A 20,905-nucleotide genomic window follows, 5' to 3' on the forward strand; every position below is an offset into this window, starting at 1 on the left:
CAGGGGAGGCATTCGTGTTTTTGGGGCGTGATGTAATACGTCGTCTGTTCCCCTGTGGTCAACGTTCTGCGCATAGTTTTGCGTATCTGAGTGCAGCACAATGTATAATGTCCACATTCTCTTAATGACACAGGCACACTGGGACCTTGGTGGATGGGCAATGAAAGAACGCGGAGCATTTCGGTCATAGTTTACTGTTACGCAATCGATATCGATATAAGGCAGTAGGGCCGTTTATCTTCAATGCTATTTTTTATTAAAAACTCTCACTGTACTTGGTGTTACCCTGAGGCGATAACAGAGCGCTCTTCGCTCTTTTAACAATTCTTTCAGATTCTCTAGACGTACGGAGCCACTCTGAAACCAATTCATTATTTTATCGCGCAAGTGAGCTAAGCCTTTGTTTTCTAGAAGCAGAAGTATAAAGTAGAGTGCAGTTCCATCCTGAGTCATAAGAGAACGCATTTACAGAGGTTTGCACTCAGTTACATGATGGTGGTGGTGGTCTATTTAAAATAGAAAAAAAAGCGAAGAAAAAGAATGGTGCCGGCCGCAGAAACTGCTGTCTAATATCTTAAGCACCCGAGCTGCAGTCGGCGGAGGTGAAAGGGAAAGGGAGACAAGCGGCTTTTTCTCACGCAGTAAAGGTTGTTCTAGAAGATAGAAGCGCATACAGGAGAAAAACCCTGCCGACACCATAACTTTCGCTAACCATACGTACAAGATAAGAACGTCTTGCTGGACAAGTTGGTAACAGTACATCTTTGGTCACAGCCGCGAAAACAGACACAGCGCAAAGTAGAAAGATGGGACGGATGACCAAAGATGTACAAGATAACATTCGGACTGTTGTCCAAGAAATGGACTTCAAGAGGTGGAGGCCACAGGGCCCGAATGGCAGATACCTCATATTCTTAGCTAGCCAAGGCGGTGGTGCCCCGTTCAGGGGACCCTGACCAAATACCCGCAAGGGCAGTTCCAACCTACAGAGATGTCGCACTGCTGGGACTGGACGTCAACAAAGCCGTAACCGCAGTCACCAGGAAGGCTTCAGAGGCGACTTACCCATAGAAGGGGGTCCTTGCATACCGGTAACGACGTGAACATAAAGACACCGTGCTCCAGGAGGCGATGTAAACGGTTTCATAGACTCGGAATAGTGCTAGCGTCTTCCGAGCCAAGCGGGTGTATCTTTCAGATTTTGCACGCTCGCCCCAGCGATGTCCAAAGCGTTTGTTCTTCAGTTCGTGAAACTAGGGCTGTCGATGAAATATAGTAGAATCGTGGTAGCTACCGAGACAAATTGTTCTAACAATAACAAACGCGTAGTAAATAGTGCTTCCGCTAGGACCCAATTCAACGTCAGCTGCATTGAGACGTTCCAGATGCTCGTTAGATATGTGACCAACATCTTTCAAGGTCGAATTGACGATGTCCGTCGCTAAACTTTCATTGTCTCCACCATGGGTACAAAGAACGGCCTCGCAATGCAGGGCGCCCAGACTCAGATGGCCCCGCCTGCCCCACTTACTGGAGTTTTCACGCCACATCTTCGAAATTCAAGCGTTCATGCCTGCAGGCAAAGGAGGACAAAAGAGACAATGCCAATTTCTCTAGCGAAAAGAACATAATTCGACAGGGTAGGAAGCCTCAGCTTCCTTCCCTGCTTCGATAAAAAGAACGATTAAGCTTTAATATACAATCAGATCAGGTGTGCACCTTGCAGGCAGCTCCAAGAAAATAAAATCCTGAGCCCGCGTTTGATTCTAAATCAGTTTGTGCGGTAGCTGTAAAGTACTGCTGCATGCGCTTGATATTTTATTTCAAATCCAAAATTAAAATCAGAAAGTACAAATGTTTGCATGCACGTAAAGTTTCCCACGTCCGTGAACAGTGTTGTTTATTAAAACTCTTCTGTTTCTGCCGGTCTTCTTTTTTTCTGGCCCCACACCTACGCCGTATCACATCAAAAAATCTTAGTAGATTTACAGCGGTGTGCATATGGGCCGGACTTGCGCACAGAATTGTACAACAGGGATCTTGTTTATGGTAGACAGCGTCGTTTTAGTTCATAACAGAAAAAAAAATCTCAAGTGCAGCTCCGTTTGAAGAAAATTTTGCCCCGGTGACCTTTAGTTATAAGAAACACACCCTCTGGACGGGGCGAATCTAGAATTAACCACTTACACACATATAGTCCGGGCGGACTTTTGCGGTTGTATAGGATTCGTGGGAGCGCTTTGTAGGACGCGGCAAATTCGTTGACATTGGCAGGGGCAAAAGGTGACACGCTGTAGCGTTTGGTGCTTGTTTCCAGTAACATGAAGCTACGGTTCTCATCAAAAAGTTGCAGTAAGTCTTCACCTCGCTTGTGCATAAAACCACAGTTGACTGTCTGCGTTTTACGTCCTGTTATAAAGTTGTCGCTTACAAACCCGTTCTGCCACCTGCCGTCGCGAACTCTAGCTATCGCGACCCCTCACTGCAAAATGAAATATTAAGAATCAGTTCGAGTCGCCGCGGTGGCTCAGTGGTTAGGGCGCTCGGCTACTGATCCGGAGTTCCCGGGTTCGAACCCGACCGCGGCGGCTGCGTTTTTATGGAGGAAAAACGCTAAGGCGCCCGTTTGCTGTGCGATGTCAGTGCACGTTAAAGATCCCCAGGTCGTCGTAATTATTCCGGAGCCCTACACTACGGCACCCCTTTCTTCCTTTCTTCTTTCAGTCCCTCCCTTATCCCTTCCCTTACGGCGCTGTTCAGGTGTCCAACGATATATGAGACAGATACTGCGCCATTTCCTTTCCCCCAAAACCAATTATTATTATTATTATTATTATTATTATTAATCAGTTCGTGTATGTCTCCTATTTCAGTAACAACAAAACCACATTGCATATAACTGATAGAATTAACGTCCTGAGGCACTTTATTGCGAAAGCACTCAAAAACACTAAACAAAGCACTAAAAGTTCGCAGCAGCGTCGCCTCAGCTATAGCCAATGGGACGAGGGTGTCGCGCCCTCTACGTCACGTAACCTTGTGACGTCATAAACTGCCCTGGCAGGTGGCAGTTAAATTAATGAGTGGTCGTGAGAGAAGGTTGCTCGGGAAGGACAACATGGGTCGCACAATCCAAACCGGTGGCCGTGATAGAAACAGCCACCTGCCAGTGCAGTGGCGCATCGCTTGAGCGCTGTGCTGGTAGTGGTATGAGGACTCTAAGCGATCAATCAATGCAAACATATTGATCAACTTATTGATTGCTTATTTCTCTCCTGAATTCCTGTAAGAACCGTTTTTATTTACCTATATATTGCCTTGTTAATTTCAATGCGTTTACTGTGTTTATTTGTGCTTGCATTTACATTTGTGTTCTACCTTTGTGACCCATTATTACCATTTGTCCCCCCCCCCTTATGTATGCCCCATTAGGGCCTTTAAGAGAAAATAAATGATAATGATGATGAAGTAGATAATGATCAATTCTGCATATACGGGCATTGATTCACTAAAGCAATCACGTCATACCATTAAGGCGGAGCTTGCGTTTCCGCCAATTGACGAATAACCCCTGCTTTCGCACGTCTACTAAACTGCGTCTACTACTGAGCTCAGCTCAAACGCAACCCCTGGAAGAGTGGCTGAAAAGACCTCACTTCATCTAGTGGTCTAAGTGCTGTCTCGCGCCAGCTTTTCGTTACGTGCATAACTGGCGAAAAGATAGTTTTAACCATCTGAGACACTTTATAAACAATTTAGTTCATCCCAACTTTTTATCATGAGCATTCACAGCAAGTGTGAATCATTCATGATGAATAATTACTGACGTGGAAGAGAAAGTGTATATCGGAATTTTTAACCCCTATTCATATCTGGTAACGTTAGCATTTACATAAGCTGTCATAGCTGATAACATAAGGTACGCAATGGAGCTTTGCCGCAGTCTCATTTACTCATTGTTTTACTTAGAGCCTGGAAGTTTTATTCAATGGGCGATGATAACGGAAATGCCTAAGGTTCTATACAAGACAATATGGCTGGTTCATTACACACCATAAACTGTGCAAGCTGGGAAGTACTGGAAACGGAAAAGCAAGATTCTTGCAAATCCTGGTTAACACAATGCCGAAAGCGCCAGTGGAAAATCTAGCACCTTGAAGGAGGATGGACATCTTTTATGTTATAAACCCTTGGTACTTAAAGCAAAAACTGTCACTAGTGGCCGCATGCAGAGAATCTGGTAAATTTAATTCTCCTATGCGCCATGCGAAACCAACGACAGCGATCTGTCTCTTGAAAGTAGTGCTTCCCAGGCTTTTTCTTCCTCAATTACTTACCTCTACTTTTACCTACGATCTGTACCCTTCATAAATATGATGTCCTGGGACAGGTGCCGACCACTCATTAAGCGGAAATTGTGAACAAACATTTTTAGGAGAATATCTTCACCCAAGAACAAAAGGTAAAATGCGGCTTCCTTTCCTAGTCCTGTGAACGCTCAAAGACCTGTGCGTTTTATACCGGCGCCCTTTACAACTACACAATGCACGCGATCTCAACATCACTCCGAAAATAATGTGCTTGAGCATAATTTCAAAGCATAGAGCAGCTACAGCAACACAGCAGCACAATAAATAAATATGTAACAATGCTGTATCCAATAGCGGCTGTGCGTGAGGTTGCACGGGAGCGGAACAGTTCCATTCAACCGACCTCTGAACGCGAACGTCCCAACCAGTCTCGAAAATCCGCTTGATGAGCAAAGCAAGCTCTACGAGCTTCGGGAAGTCCTTCCTGATCGGGAAACCTCCGACAAGGCTCCGTATGGGCTTGCTGCCTTCGACAATCAAGCGAGAAAACGGTGAGAACCTACAAGGCTCAATGTCCATGGACAGCATTACGTGTGTTCCCCGCGTGGTACGTTGGAGGCAGCGGTGGAAGCTTCCGATGTAATCACGTCTTCCGCGCGCCCATTGCTTCACAGCCAAAGCCATTGCAGCTACAATGTCGCTCCCGTTCCTGGTATCACGTGTGCTGGCAGAAGATAGCATGACATCAAAGAAGGAGTTCTTCACGGCGCAAGGGAGTAGACGACCGGCTTGAAGCTTGGGAAGCATCTGTTCAACATGGACGTCGGCTTCCCATGTCGGCTGGTCCATCAGACTGGCGGTGAGCAGACTTCGAGTGTACGCTGCCAAGGAAAAGCAAGCCAGCATCCAGGATGCCATGACGATTCGACCGCTGTTTTCGCTGGAGTGCACAGCTCGCAGTGGAGAGACGAAGGAGAGGGTGGCTGCTGTCAGCGCCAGTGCAACACTGCCCAGGCCATTCATCGCGTCGTTGTACCGACGTAAGTTGAGGAGGATAAAGGTGCTTGCGGAAACCAGCATCGAGACAACCAGCAGAAAGGTCCAGGGAAGCATGGTGAACACAAAGTGCGCGTGGTGACGCCACTTCTTCTGCACGTAAAAAGCAGCTCGTCCAAATTTGTTGACCACGAAGTCGAAGCGCTGGTAGCGATCTGCGGTGAGACCAACCGCTATCACGACTATGTCAACTTCTCTCGAGGAGAGGGCGTCGGCGAACTTTCCGCGTTTCACCGGGGAAATCTGAAAGCTGGCGTTTACTGCCAGAAGTGCGTGCGCTACTGTGTTCCGCTCTAAACAAAAGCAGTATTCGTGGTTTACCGCAAAATCCAGTACAACGCAGCCGACGGACAGTTTTTGGCCGGAAAGGCCCTTCCAAGTTCCTGACTTTGTAGTCACTCGCTGAAGTGATAGCGAAGTCGAGCTGTGTATTTGGTCGAGGTTTGCTGTGGAAAGGCCAGAAGTCGATGTGCAGTCAAATATTTTGTAAGTTTCTTGCTTATACGACATCTCATCAGTTGGTTCCTGTAGAATCACCCACGTGACCTGAGAACAAGCACCTTTCTTTCTATTTACTCTCTCAAGCAGAGTATTGTTCCATACCTTGAATGTAGTTACAGCCACAACATGTATGCTGTTACTGGATGTATTGTCCAGTATGGCAAAGTAGTTGTTCCAGTTTTCGCACCAGGAAATCACATGAGGAGAGTGACCCAAGTTCCACCGATGAATAACGTTTGCGGCAGCCTTTCCGGAACACAGGAAATGAACTTCTACGCGTTTATAAACGCTTGCCTCTATAACGTTCCCGGCAAACGCTATATTGCGCAGTTGAAACAAAAATAGCCCATATACTATTTCTACCAGAAACATACTCGCAGAAGAGACAGCTGCTGGTACATCAAAATACGTTCTCTGAATGCTTCTCCTTGTCGATAAATCTGTGCCGTCGAGCACGTCACATTTTCATGCGACGGCTCCATGGCGACGTTTCCAAAACCACCACTTCGAAAGTTCACTGTTAAAACGGGTCAAATAATATCCAGCATTCTACTGCAGCCTTCGTAAGTATTCCTTCTCAACTCGAACGCAATGCGTACGCCGTGCCTTTTACCAGATGATTCGATAAACGACAGATGCATGCAAAGCGAATGCATCTACCCCCACGCATTCTTAAATTCAGCTTTCAGTGTTGCCAACAAAAGGCTCAATCTGCTATGCAGTGCAACCATGAACACCTCATTGTACAGTTTCAGGGCTGGATCAATATTCTTGCCTGACACGTATAATTCACTCGGTTTTGGCCTCATTTTCTACTTTCGTTCCGTAATCTTTTTGTTTTTAATGAAAATGTATGACCAATTTTTTTTTTGTTACTCGCTGCGAAACAACTTTTTAAAAAAGTTTCCCGGTCGATGTCTGTTTCTTGCATTACTGAGAGCCTAGCCGTCAATGCGACTCAAATACGAGTTGCTATGCTACTAAAACGAGTAGGCGTGTCCCATTTTTTCCCAAGACTTCGACGAATCTGCGACGACGGCTGCTTTTGCAGAATATACCCCTGTTTCATTTCTACCTTTAAAGATCCATTGTTTGGTACATTGGTGAACGCACGAAGGTGCTCTTTTTCACTTCCCATTAGGTGCAACAATGCTCACCGCGTTATAAAAAGCACATACGTGTACAGATCCCCCGATATAATAGACAACCAAGTTTAATCAGTTTATTCATTTTTTTGATGATAATATGTGACAAGCACGATTCAATAAGTTAGCTAACTATTTTTTATCTTTTACGTGTAATATTCGAAAGCCAATTTCATCTTTATTGTGAACTGCTCTAAAAAATAAACCTATTTTTTTGCGCATTGGTTGTTCTCATTCGTATGGCTGACGAAACTCTTTTGCTGACATTTTCGAAGAGCCATGCAGAAGAAATGGAATTTCAAAACAGCAGACCTGCAACCACGGCCAAAACACCATGTATTGATTGCGCTGAGCGTTAAGTTGAAAGTTGTTCTCGCTCTGCAATGAAAGAATTAATATTTTAGTACTCTCATGGATAATACACTAAGAAGCCGGCTATAGCGATGAAGATGCCGATGTCATTGGCTACATTGGGACCTCCTGTATCCGCAATTCAAAGTAATTCAAGTAAGAGTCCCAAGCAATGTTAAAGTCATGGTCACATTTCTCACAACAAAAAAAAAATATTGGAAAATTTATGAGCCGAAAAGTACAGGTTAGCGATTAAGGAAAAAACGGATAGAGAAGAACACAATAGAGAAATCAAGAGCAATACTGAGAATGTTCTTCGCGCAAGAAAAGCGTCACTTGCTTTTTAAATTTACAGGCAGTTCTGAAGTATTTTCTATGTGCTAATTCACAAGTAATTCACAATGCCATACTAAACACGCTTTTTCCTCTTTTGTCCCCGACACTTCTGACAGTTGGAACCACCTTCCCAGACACATTGTCGATATTCCTAGCCCAAGTTCTTTTAAGACTGCCCTATTTAATCTTTATTTGTAGCTTTTGGTCAGTTTTAGTTTGCGTTCGTTTTCGTTGTCTTATTTCCGTCTGCCGCAAATGTTCTCTTTTTTGCGGGGAATTTTTCCTCCTTTGTCTTCTCTTGCCTTATTTTGTGTTATGTTTTGTTCTGTTTTCGCCGCGTTTTCATTTCCTCTATTTTGTTTTTCTGCTGCAGTGTATCTGACCCAATGTATGTCCTTCCCACTCCCCTCTTTAATGCCTTCGGGGCCTGAGGGTATTTGAATAAATAAATAAATAACTAAATAAATATAAAAAATGATGAAGAGAAAGTTATCTGTATAGCGCAGCTTGTGCTGAGTTCTGGGAAAACGCGGTAATTGTTAAAAGCAAACCTAGTACTAGTAGCATTTCATGAGCCAGATAGAAGCAGGCATGGTATTGAAGCTTAAGAAAGTTTTTTTTTTAAATAGAATGCGCACCTTATAATTCTAATCAAAAAGTTGATATTGTGGAAGAATTGCATTTTAATGCAATAGCAGTTTTTCGTTTTCATTAAGCTCAAAGCAATGTTTGCAAAGTTATTATTAGACGTTATTGTTTTTATTGGCGGCCTCAATCTCTACGCGTTCTACCTATCTTCTTCACCCTTTCAAGCAGGACAATCCATTCAATTACGCGCCACAGTGCTGCCCTCCGGTTTAGTCTCGTTCGTTTTCGGCAGATGGCGACGCTGTTCCGCACGGACAACACCCAGCGCGCCGGGGAAGGAACGGATGTTAGAAATGCCTTGGTCGGGACGTGTAATCTTAACTTGACGTAATCTACCTGAGAAGCTAGTCCAGAAGAGGATAATAGTGACGGTGTTCGTGTCCGCCTTCTTCGTATCGACAAGTCTGTATCGACTTTTCTGTGCTTCAGCAATGCAGGTAACCCACCAACAGCAAGTGTTGCGCGTACGGCGATGGCGAAACACTCTCAGATACCAATACACACACGCACACACAAACCCACACGCGCATGCGCACGAGTACACACACACACACACACACACACACACACACACACACACACACACACACACACACACACACACACACACACACACACACACACACACACACACACACACACACGCGCGCGCGCGCGCGCGCGCACGCACACACACCTCGCTATAGTTCATCAATAAAATTGCTTTCGAACGTTCGTGTGAGTTACAAAATCCGAAAGTTGGGCGAATTGGATAGCGTTCATGATGCAAAAAACAGCGCAAAAGAAACAAGAAGGACGGAAATGGAGGGCGCTATGTTGGCGTTTTCTGCGTCGTTCCCTTCCCGTCCCTTGTGTTCCTTTCGCGCTATTTTTTTCATCATGCGAGTTACGCGGCTTGCGCCAGCCGAGACCGGTGGACAGACGTCGGTGCGGGTAGGCTGTTTCTTCTTTACCTTGAAATTCTTATACAGCGCGAACATTGCTCGCCTTCAACATGAAGTAATATCTTCACCAAAGAAGAAGTAATCCACAAGGGCACGTATTCCATCTGCCTTTCTTCGCTTTCATAACAAGGCACTCACATACACACACACTGAACACCGATGGCTTCACTCGGAGTGAAATAAGCCCAATCCCTGATCGCTTCAACGCTTAATTTGAGGAAGTGTGCGCCGCAATTTACAAACAGGAGCAGCCTATAAAGAAGCACTCGATACTCATTCGTCGATGACAACAACTACAGTGGCGGCTGACAAACCATTTCAGCATACATAAGCACTGAAAAGAAAGCATACATGCCCGAAACGACACAGCGCGGCTCCATTTCCTCGGGCCACTAAGCTTTCGTCACCGGATCACTGTTCTTTGGCGTCAGTACTTTGGTGACAGCCGCTACGGTGCGTCAAGTTGCGCGGTCGTCACTGAAAGATACCCCACGTTCGATGAACCGCTATCGTCGCGGGTGTGTCACCGTCGCACCGACTGTTGAGTCAACGCAGCTGCCAAGCTCAGAGCGTTAAACCAGCTGGGACAGCGCGCACATCTGGAAACGTTACTTTGAGAGGGCCGCTCCGCCGCCCACGGGTCGCCGGAGTGTCGCGGTGCCCAGTGAATACCACCTGTTTTTTATACACATCAGTTACATTAGCCTACCAATTGTTGCTCAGGTCTATATGCAAAATATAGTAGAATCTCGATATAGTAGAATCTATATAGTAGAATCTATGGTAGAATCTCGATAAACGGAAGTCGGTTTAAAGGAACCAACGCTTAAATGGAACAAACGCCTCGCAGTTGGTTGGTTTTGTATAAAGGCAATGTAAAAAAAAAATCTCGTTAATCGGAACAAAAATTTTCCGACCACCGTATAAACGGAACCGAAAATAGGCTCGAAACCGCAACTTGACGTGAACGCGACGCCCCATCGCAGTACGCATCTCTGCCCCCTCCCCCCTCTTTCTGATTTCCGTCTTAGGACGTTTCCGGTTTTCCCGCAGCGAAGGGTGGTTGACGAGATTTAAAGATCGGAACGGCATAGTGTGCCGTGCCGTTTCAGGGGTGGCTGCAGCTGCAGACACGAGAGCGTGCGGGGACTGGCGAGCAAGACGGCTCCCCAAAATGCGGCAGAAGTGAGCAGCCTGTCTAGTATGGGTGGCGCCATCTAAAGAAAACGGTTGCGAGAGCTAAAACAAGCAAACATAAAGTCCTTTTTCACAAGCCAATAAATTGCAGATCCCGCTGATTTCCACGGAATCAGTGGACTATTGAATTTTTTTTTTCGAATTTCAGTAGTGCTTTAAAAAAAAGTTTATTGCTTACTGCTTTCGTGCAATAAAGTTTGTACCCATAGTGTACCGTTCTCTTTATCATCTAGATTTTGCATTTGAGATCTGCTTCCGCGGAGACTGCCAACTGCGCGCACACCTGCCTCGGCGGGACCAAGCAGCGCGGAACGGATTTCGAAATCCGGAACCTTCTCTCTCTGAACGAAACTCCTGATAAACGGAACATATTTTCCCGCCTCCTTGAGGTTCCGTTTAACGAGAGCCATTGTATATCGCAATTTCTCTCTTATCTTCAGCTCGATGCATGTGAGGAAGTACTTGATTGAACTGGTTTCTGCGCAAAGTCGTCCTCTCTGTTCTATTAACCGCCCCTATATACCTTACGACCGGAGTAAGCTGGACACTGAACTGCCGCCTCTTCCATACAACTCGCGAATGTGCTTCTGTGGAACCTGTCATGTTGAACTGAGAAATCCTCCGGTGTGCGACCGGAACACACCACAAACAGCGCTATACTCTAAACGTGCGTTTATACGAGGCTAAAGTCGGGCAAGTCAAACTGTTCTGCCATTTCCGTGCTAAATTTCTGATGGCCCACACTGTGTATCCCACACTGCCTGTCTATCCAGTGGTCGGCCAAGTATGGATTTAATTTCATTTGTCTCGAGCTAGGGCTGCTTCTTCCCTTACACACTTTTGTGAAAGCAGAACAGCACAAATTTAATAATAATTGGTTTTGGGGGAAAGGAAATGGCGCAGTATCTGTCTCATATATCGGCGGACACCTGAACGGCGCCATAAGGGAAGGGATAAAGGAGGGAGTGAAAGAACAAAGTAAGAAGAGGTGCCCGTAGTGGAGGGCTCCAGAATAATTTCGACCAACTGGGGATCTTTAACGTGCACTGACATCGCACAGCACACGGGCGCCTTAGCGTTTTGCCTCCATCGAAACGCAGCAGCCGCGGTCGGGTTCGAACCCGGGAACTCGGGATCAGTAGCTGAGGGCTCTAACCACTGAGCCACCGCGGCGGGTGAACAGCACAACTTTGGTTTAGTTTTTCTCGACAATTTCGCAGTGAACGAGGAAATTAACATAGTCGAGGATGTGGACCAGTAGGAGCGTGCGAATATTAACGCTATTAAAAAGGCGGCCAGGATCTTCGATTCTTGGATCGAATATTGAATCAAATAGGAAATGTTCCTTGCTTCTAAAAATGCTAGAAGAAAAATATTTTCCTTTTCCTTTCCCGGTGCGAACAAATGATAGTCATAGGTCTGCTGCACGATCACCCTCCTCCTTCAATTCTCTTAAATGCTCCAACTCTCTTCGTCCACACCAATCACACGGCCAGAGATGGAGATGGCCCCCTCTTAATAATAATAATTGGTTTTGGGGGAAAGGAAATGGCGCAGTATCTGTCTTGTATATCGTTGGACACCTGAACCGCGCCGTAAGGGAAGGGATAAAGGAGGGAGTGAAAGAAGAGGTGCCGTAGTGGAGGGCTCCGGAATCACTTCGACCACCTGGGGATCTTTAACGTACACTGACATCGCACAGCACACGGGCGCCTTAGCGTTTTGCCTCCATAAAAACGTAAAAACGCAGCCGCCGCGGTCGGGTTCGAAACCGGGAACTCCGGATCAGTAGCCGATCGCCATAACCACTGAGCCAACGCGGCGGGTCAAGTCCACTCTTAACAGCGCTCGCCTCGGCCCGTACTCTGTAGCGATTCATTTTGTTTTGATCTCATTTGATAGTGACGTCTACTCACCTTGAAGAAAGCATAAGTAGATAGTTAAGCAACCGACCAATCACAGGCAGGAGCGATCTGGACGGGACACCGCCTCTGGACACCCTACTGGCGCCACATCCAGTCCAGCCGAGTCACAGGGACCATGATCCGCTAATTCGTCGTACAATCCCCGCACAGTTTCTCTCCTCAGTATTAGCGCCGATAAAGCTCGTGAGACTTGTCCAACGCGTCGTCATGCTCCGATTGGTCGGCGTCGGGCGGCCAAGGTCTAGGACGTGCTCATGCAAGTAAGTTAAATCATGGACGTGTTTTTACCCTCCGCGGCCTACTTCATCAGAAGCTGAAACCAATGACGCAGGACCAAGTAGAAGAAATTCAAATTGAACGAAAAGTTACACGGTATATAATACAGTCCTAGTAAACAAGCTCTAGCCAACTAGCCAACTCTGGTCCAACTATCTCTAGTCCAGCTAGCCTGCTACAACACCCTCCTGGACTCTTTTGCCAGTGTCGGGCAGTTTATTGTTACAAGTGCGGAGCAATGGTAGGGTATGCTCTCCAGCGACTATGACCAGATCGGTCTGATACAGCGAGCTCAGCTGACGGCAGCATCCAGCGGAGCCCTGGAGTAGGGGCAACCGACCATTGCGGAGATGGACCCACCTGAACCGCATAAGAGCACTTGCGCTAGAGCTCAATAAAGTTATCCTATCCTATCCTATTGTTAGAACCCAGATGGTAACGCCGCTCGCACCACGAAATGTCTCTCACATCGCTACCACTGTAAAATGACACTGAGGGGTCAACTGTGTGTAAATATGGTTTATTCTTTAAAAATCAGTGATGTCACTAGTGAAACAAACTTGAGCGAGCTCACTACAAGTAACAAACCTTCAGATGAGCGTGAGTGAGTGCAAACTAGGAGACTGCGGTTTTAGTAGTCATAAACACAGTGCACTTCTAGACTCGTAGAGCAGAAGTAACTTTGGTTAGTCATACAACAGCAAATATGACTGCTAACGGCCTCTGGCAAGAAACTTGAGTCATTTGTAACTGTTTACTTTTTGATAAATAACTAACTAAAGAAAAGCAGTCGGTGAAAGCATAGAGTGTAGTGGAGAGATCGGAGCGGAAAATTGATTGGGCGGCTGCGGATAGCGCGGCACATGGCTAACAAGAAATCAATAGGAGAGTTTTTCTCTGCACTAAACGTTGCTGGGCTGATAGTGTCGGTGATTTTGACGTAATGCGTGCTCATTTAGCAATGTGCGTTTTGTAAGTCGGTCATGAAGGCACTCTTTTCTTATCCCCGAAATACAAGTGCGAATGCTCCCGCCCTTTTCGACACTGATGAAAGTGGCGCCGAGAAGACAAATAAGAGTGGGATTGCATCGATGTACCATCGCGTTTAAATGACAAAGAGGGTAGCAGTGCTGAAAACGAAGCTTTTATAACCAAAGAAGAACGAAGGAACGAAAAGCAGATCTATCGTAGTGAACAACCGTTATCACAAAATGCGGAGACGTCGAGAGAGTTTCTCTGCGCAGACCTTTGAGGCTTGTTTATACTATGATTCACTTCCAAACGGCGGTCACGAAGTATTTTTCGGTATTGACGCTAGTAGCTTGAATCGGGAGCTTCGGACCAACACTAACGTCGCCACCAAGACTCATACAAGGTATTTTTACTGAATCTAAAAATTGGGATGGAGTGTTCCTTTTCGTGTGAGAACACGTCTCAGGAACCTTAATCAGGAGCGTTTACGATGACCTCCCTGCCCTGATTTACAGCTGGCTTCCTCCGCACGTAGAGGGACATTACGGCGAAAACAAATATGCACATGGAAACAGCCGCAAGACACACGTAGAGGAAAACGTTGGGACAGCGGTCAAGGAACTGGCCGACCAGAATCGGCGGGGACATGGATCCGACACCTCCTGTGACGACAACTAGGGACATCATCTTGTTGGTAATGGTTATGTACCCGGCCGTCCAAGCCGTAACTGCCGCGTTCAAGGGTCCCTGGCCGAAGCCAGTTAGAGCACTCCCTACCCAGAGCGCGGTTGAGTTTGTCGAACCCCAGACAACGAGCATCACTGCCGTGGGAAGCAGGATGACGTGCGACAGTACCAGGACCCAGAACACGGGCACTTTGATCGTGACTAGGGCGGCGGTCAGGCGACTGGCAGCGAAACAAGAGAAGTAAACGGCTACCACACGGGAAGCAGTCGTCTTGGAGAAGTGGAGGTCACTTTTAACCGCGAACGGAGCGAACATCTCGGAGGAGGTGCACTCCAGGACAACGTACACGCATACGTAGGCGCAAAGCATCGCCAACGTGATGCGCGTGAACCGCCTATTATTCACGGACTCCTCTAGTAATGGGCCGGTTTCGTCCGTAGCAGTGGCGTCTGGCGGTTTGAAGTCCGATTTGTCTATGAAGTAAAGAACGATCATTGAAAGGACTAAAGCCGTATTTAGGGCACTGGCTATCGCGAACGCATAGTGAACCTGGCTTTTGTCCTCGGCTTCAGTGGTTAGCTCATTAATCGGCACCACATCTCCGAGAGCAAAGTCCCTGCTGTTGATTTCCACCAAGTAGGGATAGTGTGCTGTGCTGAGGGTTTGGTTGGGAATGCTCCCGTTGCCTCCAGGAACCGGCGATAGGAAAGGCTTAGCGATGAAGGGGGCGACGAGGCCGCCGACGCCAAAGGCAAAGTGGAAAGTTTGCAACGCGGGGCTGCTGTTCTCGGGCCACATCCTGATGATCCACACGTTCGCTCCTGCAGGAAGAATGGAAAATTCAGTCAGCCAGAACGGGTCGGGATGAGCTCAGTAGTTCATACGTCTGATTCGTTAAAACCAGCTTAGGAGAGGATTAGCTAGTCCTTCCTGTATGAGGTAGGATGATTAGAAAAATTCGTTGGAGGCATTTAGATATCTCTTAACTACAGAAAGGCGAAAGCCGTTTGCGACTCATTGCGCTGATTTGAATTTGAGCGGTGACGTCAAGCTGCGCACGCGCAGTTGTTGCTTGGCGGCGGATCACACCACCCGCCACAGTGGGCAGTTTGCTCGTCGTCCAGTTGGCAGGTTGTTATCACGTTACAGGGTCACTTGACCTAGGATGTAACGGACGGACACCGCAAGGTCACGTGACCGGACGGACGGACGGTCACCGCGAGTACGAGCCATTAAAGGCTTTCGCCTTAAAAGAAAGGTGAAGGTATACGGTTCCAAGACGGGACCTTCCTGGCATGAAGGTGAGATGTTCGCAATTTTTATCCTACATATCTAGTTTCTGTGTTCATCTGAATACAGAATTTTCCGATTAGGAGGCAAAGGTAAGACCCTAACCTTTATCATGAACGAGGACATGACTTCGTGCTCACCTGTGCCAAATGCACCAAGGCTGAGTCCCTCGAAGAAAACCATGATGTGCGCCAGCGGCACATTTCCGCTCAGTGGAATCATGAGCACTGTGACGCTGCTCAGCGACATCATGATGATCGATACCACCTGGGTGTTGTACGTGTCGTACAGCTTCCCGCCTGCGAACCCGTTTAAAAAAAGAGCACGGAAACAAATGTACAAAACATTGAGAGTATTACGTTTAGAAGCAGATATCCTTGCCAAAATAATATCTGTCAGGCACACAACTACATAGCAACAAACAACAAGCTCCAGTAGAAGGGACACTGAAGACGAATTGAAATCGGCCGTGTATCGATAGATTACCGCATTCTAAATAAAGATGCTACTTTCACTGAGAACGGAGATTTTGAAAGCTAGAAAAGGCAGAAAAAGTAAATAAAGGTTCCGCCATCACTGGCCGAGTTCTTCTCGGTGTGGTCGTCACGACTTTGAATCTCATGACGACAATGCTTTAAGTGCAATTTTCTGAGCATTAAATGCGCATTTTGAGGCCGGACAAAAAACGTAACACAAAAGAGCCGCTTACCCAGCAGAGAGCCCAGGAGGTTTCCAATGCCCCGCGTCGTGATGAGGTATGACATGCTGGAGAGTCTGGAACCGTAGATCTCCACCAGGTCCAGAAGGGCCACTCCAGTGAGAGCGACGATGAGACCCTTGTGCAGTACACGGCAGCGAACCAGCGCTTGCAAACACAAGCATGCACCACTCACGCAAGTCGAGATTAAAAACGAAACAAAAAAATTTTTCAGCCATTATCGGCAGAACGTGCTGCAATCGGATACAAGTCCTAGAAAGAATCAGCTTTTTCCCGTCGAAAGACCGCCTTCCAGCCAATGGCGTCGGTTGATTCTCACGAACTTGGTAACCTGAGAATGCAGGGAGTTGTGGGTGAAAGGGGATAGTCCCTTTTCTGCATTGTCACGCAACTCCGTGCTAGCAGGTTCGTGAGAATCTACCGACGCCATTAGCTGGAAAGGGGTCTTTTGAGGGGGAAAAGCCGCTTTTTTCTTGACTTGTATCCGGCTATAATGCCGACACTGCCGCTGAATTGAGCCGCTTGTAAGGTCTCATCGAGGAGAAGTGATACGCGAACGGGTCCATTTAAACGCAATCAACAGAACCAGATTTTAGTTGAGGGAGATGCAGCACTTGCATGGTTAGTTAATCCTCTTTAACTGTGGTCACCGCTAATCGGATCTATAATTCTCAAGACGCGTTTGAATGCTTCTTCGGTTATTAATGTGGCTCTTGTGCATGGTGCCGCTATTGGCACTTTCGCGTTTCACTTCTCCTCGGTAGCACACATCAAGAGTAACGAACATCGTACACTACACTATAGCATATTAGTTTCTGGCTGCAGTACTTAACAAATCAAAAGATAAATTTTCCCACTTGCTTTAGTGGGAGGCCAATTAATGCTGGCGTACAAGTTCAGCGCCCTGTAGCGCCTCATGCTTTAGCAATTGCCCCTCTCAATTCCTGCATTAAAAATGCAGTTACATGATGGTTGATGAATTCGCCAAGAGCTTTTGTTTACACAGCGCTAGCATAATAGAAAAACGCAACGTACTCAACACGTGGAAAAGAAAATAACGGGTGGCCGCGTAAAGCTATACCTGGTTCTATAACCACTTTCGCTGTTTTTGCAATTTTTAACGCAGGACACTCGCACTGAAATTCTAAAGGAGTATAGCATCGGTTTGCAAGACTACGGACCATGCATGTGTATGTGCCGCAAAGATGGCTTTTCGGGTCACTGTAAAACGCGCTTTACAAAGGCAAGTGGGATACTGACGCCGCTTAGCGACCTGCAAACATATATCTGCACAAGCCATCCGCTTATGTCGGCGCTGTGACTTTGCAAAGTGAGCTGTCTATTATAGCACAAGCGCTCTCATATACTGAAGCCAACGTCCTACGGGAAACATCCTTTTGACTGAGACACTTCACGTATGGGATGAAACAGGATATTCAAGGAGCCATACTTTAAATGGGGACATTGGGAAAATAAGTCGACATTAGGAACTACACGTAAAATTGCCCCTGCGTATACCATTCAATTGAAACTTGTGCAGGAAAGATCTTGCATAACAATCTACTTTTTTTGCTTCAAGTGCGCACACTCGTGCAATATCCTTGCATTCTAACATATCTACGCATCTTGGCTTTTCGAAACACTGTGCACCTGAAAACATTGCGGTGGTTTAATAGCCGGTAACATGCAGGTATTAAAGTAAACAGCATCACCGTACTAAGAGAAAAGTTAAAGGATCTGAAACTACCCCAGCCATTTTGTCTCCTGTTTCACAGGCGGGCTTTTTCCTGCTGGCAGGAAAGACAAAAAAAAAAACAACGAAAAATAGGCATTTACTGACTTACGACTGCCAGAGCGACAGATGGTGGGATAAGCGGTACGCTATGCATGCCTCGTCTGTTCTAATAAAAAAAGTGGGCCACGAATGTGGCGATGCGTCTTTCTAGCAGAGTACTAGTTATGAAAGTTTAATAAATGCCCCTATTCTTCACTCTGAAGCAGCCTCCTAGACTAAAGCTGAATTTTTTAATGTTGGAAATGTATTCTGGTTAAAAACCCTTTTAACCTGCGGTCTGGTGGGTTGAAACCCCACACCCCACCGCATAGTGGAACGCACGAACAAGAAGTATGTACCTAAAAATAAACTTGGGGTTAATTTACTTGCCCCGCCGCGGTGGCTCATCATGGTTAGGGCGCTCGATTACTGATCCGGAGTTCCCGGGTTCGAACCCGACCGCGGAGGCTGCGTTTTTATGGAGGAAAAACGCTAAGGTGCCCGTGTGCTGTGCGATGTCAGTGCACGTTAAAGATCCCCAGGTGGTCGAAATTATTCCGGAGCCCTCCACTACGGCACCTCTTCTTCCTTCTTTCACTCCCTCCTTTATCCCTTCCCTTACGGCGCGGTTCAGGTGTCCATCGATATATGAGACAGATACTGCGCCATTTCCTTTCCCCCCAAAAACCATTATTATTATTATTATTAATTTACTTCAAGAAAGTATGCTACGTGAACATTCCTATCGTTGTTCGAAAGCTATGCAAAAGTGTTTTGAAACTTTTTATTCACTGAGGTGCCAGGGTTATGTGAATCGGTTTCAGGATTATTATCCTAACACGCCCAGAGTTGAATAAACTACAAGCACTTTACGAGTTCAAATGTAATGAATTGGAACATATAGAAGGTATGCTGTGAGTGATGCATGAATATTTGTTCCAAAAGAGGTTTTAAAAATTTTTTCTTGATCCTCAACGCCTTAAATATATTTGTGAATCCATTCATGAATTTCCTCTCCACTTTCACAATTCATCAGACTTCAACGAACTCTTCAGGGTGATCATTCTGAATGTCATAGTTGTTTCCGTAATATGAATTGTACAAACTGAAGTAAACTTGATGCCCCGACGCCATCGTAACACGCTGTTTTATTCGTCTCCATAATACCATGCGAGAACATTTCTTACCTACTAAACGAATGAAACATGGATTATACCTCGCTCTTTTCCAAATGTTGCCGTTATTACCCCCTGCTTACTCGAAACACAGGGCCGATAGTTCTGTACAAAAGCTAGCTCGAGCCTTAACGTTATGCGACTTAAACTGTGCGACATAAAAAAAGCAAGTGTCGTAATTGCTTGGAACGTGAGAAATGATAAAAAAAGACAGCATATTTAAAGACTGCCAATCAAGGGAGGGAAAAGCACGCAAGCGCTCACCATTCCCATGTTGCCAAGGGCCAAGTTGAAGGTCCGGCCCAAGTTGAGCCAGAGCTGAGTACGCGAAGGCATTCCGGAGGAGTGACAACACACCGACGCGCGCAGTATGATCGCACTTACTGCACTGCCGTCGCAAGCAACGTCGTTTATCCTACCGCGGCTATCGTATGAACTTTGTTATCGTAAGCTCAATTCCAATAATAGCGAGATAAGCAAGCTTATCATAGCTTGGCCGCTCTAGTATTTAGTAAAACGGAAAGGCTCCAGCGATAGGCGGGCTTCCGATCCGGCGACTGCACACTCGCAGGTTGCGAATGGCACAAAGTTGCGGCAGTTTCGGACGAATAAAAGTAAAATAAAACAAAATAAATTACAAAAACATTAGCATTTAGACAAAATCATGTATATGGTTTCCTATAAACACTAGTATGTTGACTTAATAAAACATTTCGTTAGGCTGAAAGTTGGTCTAAGTGATCTCAGAAAAAAAGTACACGAAGAAAAAATGAACGAGCGGGAGGAGAGGCCTTGTTTTCACGCAAAAATGCCACGAGAGGCGGAGCCTACTCTTGCCATGTGACCTGTCAGACAGCGCGCTGGATTTGAATGGTGCAGAGTTAAAGGAAAACTTTGCGATGACTCGTAAAACTGTAAAACACTATACTATAAAGGCGCTGGAAGGCTTTTCAGGCTGTGTAGGCAAAAATAATGCTCGAGAGGTATCATTTAGAGCTTGGCTTTAGATCTAACAGCGTTTCCGCAATCTGTGTGGTGTGGTACGCGGGGTTCAATGCCCCTAAGAGACATATGGGCTATGAAGGACGCCGCAGGGAAGAGCTCCAGATTAATTTAGACCACCCGGGGTTTTTGATCGTGAGCTTACACATCGCACAGCACACGAGCGGTTTTGTATTTCGCCTCACATCACATCATATCAGTTTCTTACCTTTACCAGTTTAGGGGTATTACATAACGGTGTGTGGTGGTATACACTAACTTATGTACAAAAATATTATCAGCTAAATATGGCAGTTATACAGTCTATCGAAATGGGCCCACTGTGGTCGCACTTCGCGCAGCTGTGCATTTTCAAATGAACGACTATTTCAAGATCAGGCGTCGCTGTTTCGCTATTTAAGCAGAAACATCCGCACTGCTTCTTGAGCCTACTTACTAGCAGCGTTACTTGATGCATAAAAGGAAGTTATTGCAGCGTACCGGGGGGCGGGGATGGAGGGGGTCGGGTTCTTAGGACATGCACGAATGGAAGGTTAAAGATGACATGCCTGCAATTAAACGTTTGCTCTTTGATCCCAGGCGGTTTCCTGATTACAAA

At 46.2% G+C, this 20,905-nt stretch overlaps 1 protein-coding gene across 2 annotated transcripts; it reads right to left on the reverse strand.

Moving 5' to 3' along the window:
• Positions 1-12,388: 12,388 nt before the first annotated feature.
• LOC144101221 (sodium-dependent glucose transporter 1A-like) lies at positions 12,389-19,887 on the reverse strand. 2 transcript variants are annotated; one of them, XM_077634296.1, is made up of 4 exons: positions 19,570-19,887; positions 16,348-16,474; positions 15,779-15,937; positions 12,389-15,169 (listed from the first exon to the last, which is right to left on the reverse strand). In XM_077634296.1, exons 1-4 carry the CDS (start codon positions 19,639-19,641, stop codon positions 14,133-14,135), a joined length of 1,395 nt encoding a protein of 464 aa, XP_077490422.1. In that variant the 5' UTR covers positions 19,642-19,887; the 3' UTR covers positions 12,389-14,132. The 2 variants fall into 2 exon arrangements, with proteins under 2 accessions (XP_077490422.1, XP_077490423.1); XM_077634297.1 differs by having other exon boundaries at positions 16,348-16,503.
• Between the last annotated feature and the right edge of the window lie 1,018 nt (positions 19,888-20,905).

Source organism: Amblyomma americanum, chromosome 8, assembly GCF_052857255.1.
Source record: "Amblyomma americanum isolate KBUSLIRL-KWMA chromosome 8, ASM5285725v1, whole genome shotgun sequence".
NCBI classification, from domain to species: domain Eukaryota; kingdom Metazoa; phylum Arthropoda; class Arachnida; order Ixodida; family Ixodidae; genus Amblyomma; species Amblyomma americanum.

Coding starts and splice junctions, on each gene's coding strand:
- LOC144101221 (XM_077634296.1), bottom strand. CDS start 19,641: ATGCCTTCGCGTACTCAGCTCTGGCTCAACTTGGGCCGGACCTTCAAC. Junction 15,938..16,347: donor CCTCCTGGGCTCTCTGCTGG/GTAAGCGGCTCT, acceptor ACGGGTTCGCAG/GCGGGAAGCTGTACGACACG. Junction 15,170..15,778: donor CCTTGGTGCATTTGGCACAG/GTGAGCACGAAG, acceptor TTCTTCCTGCAG/GAGCGAACGTGTGGATCATC.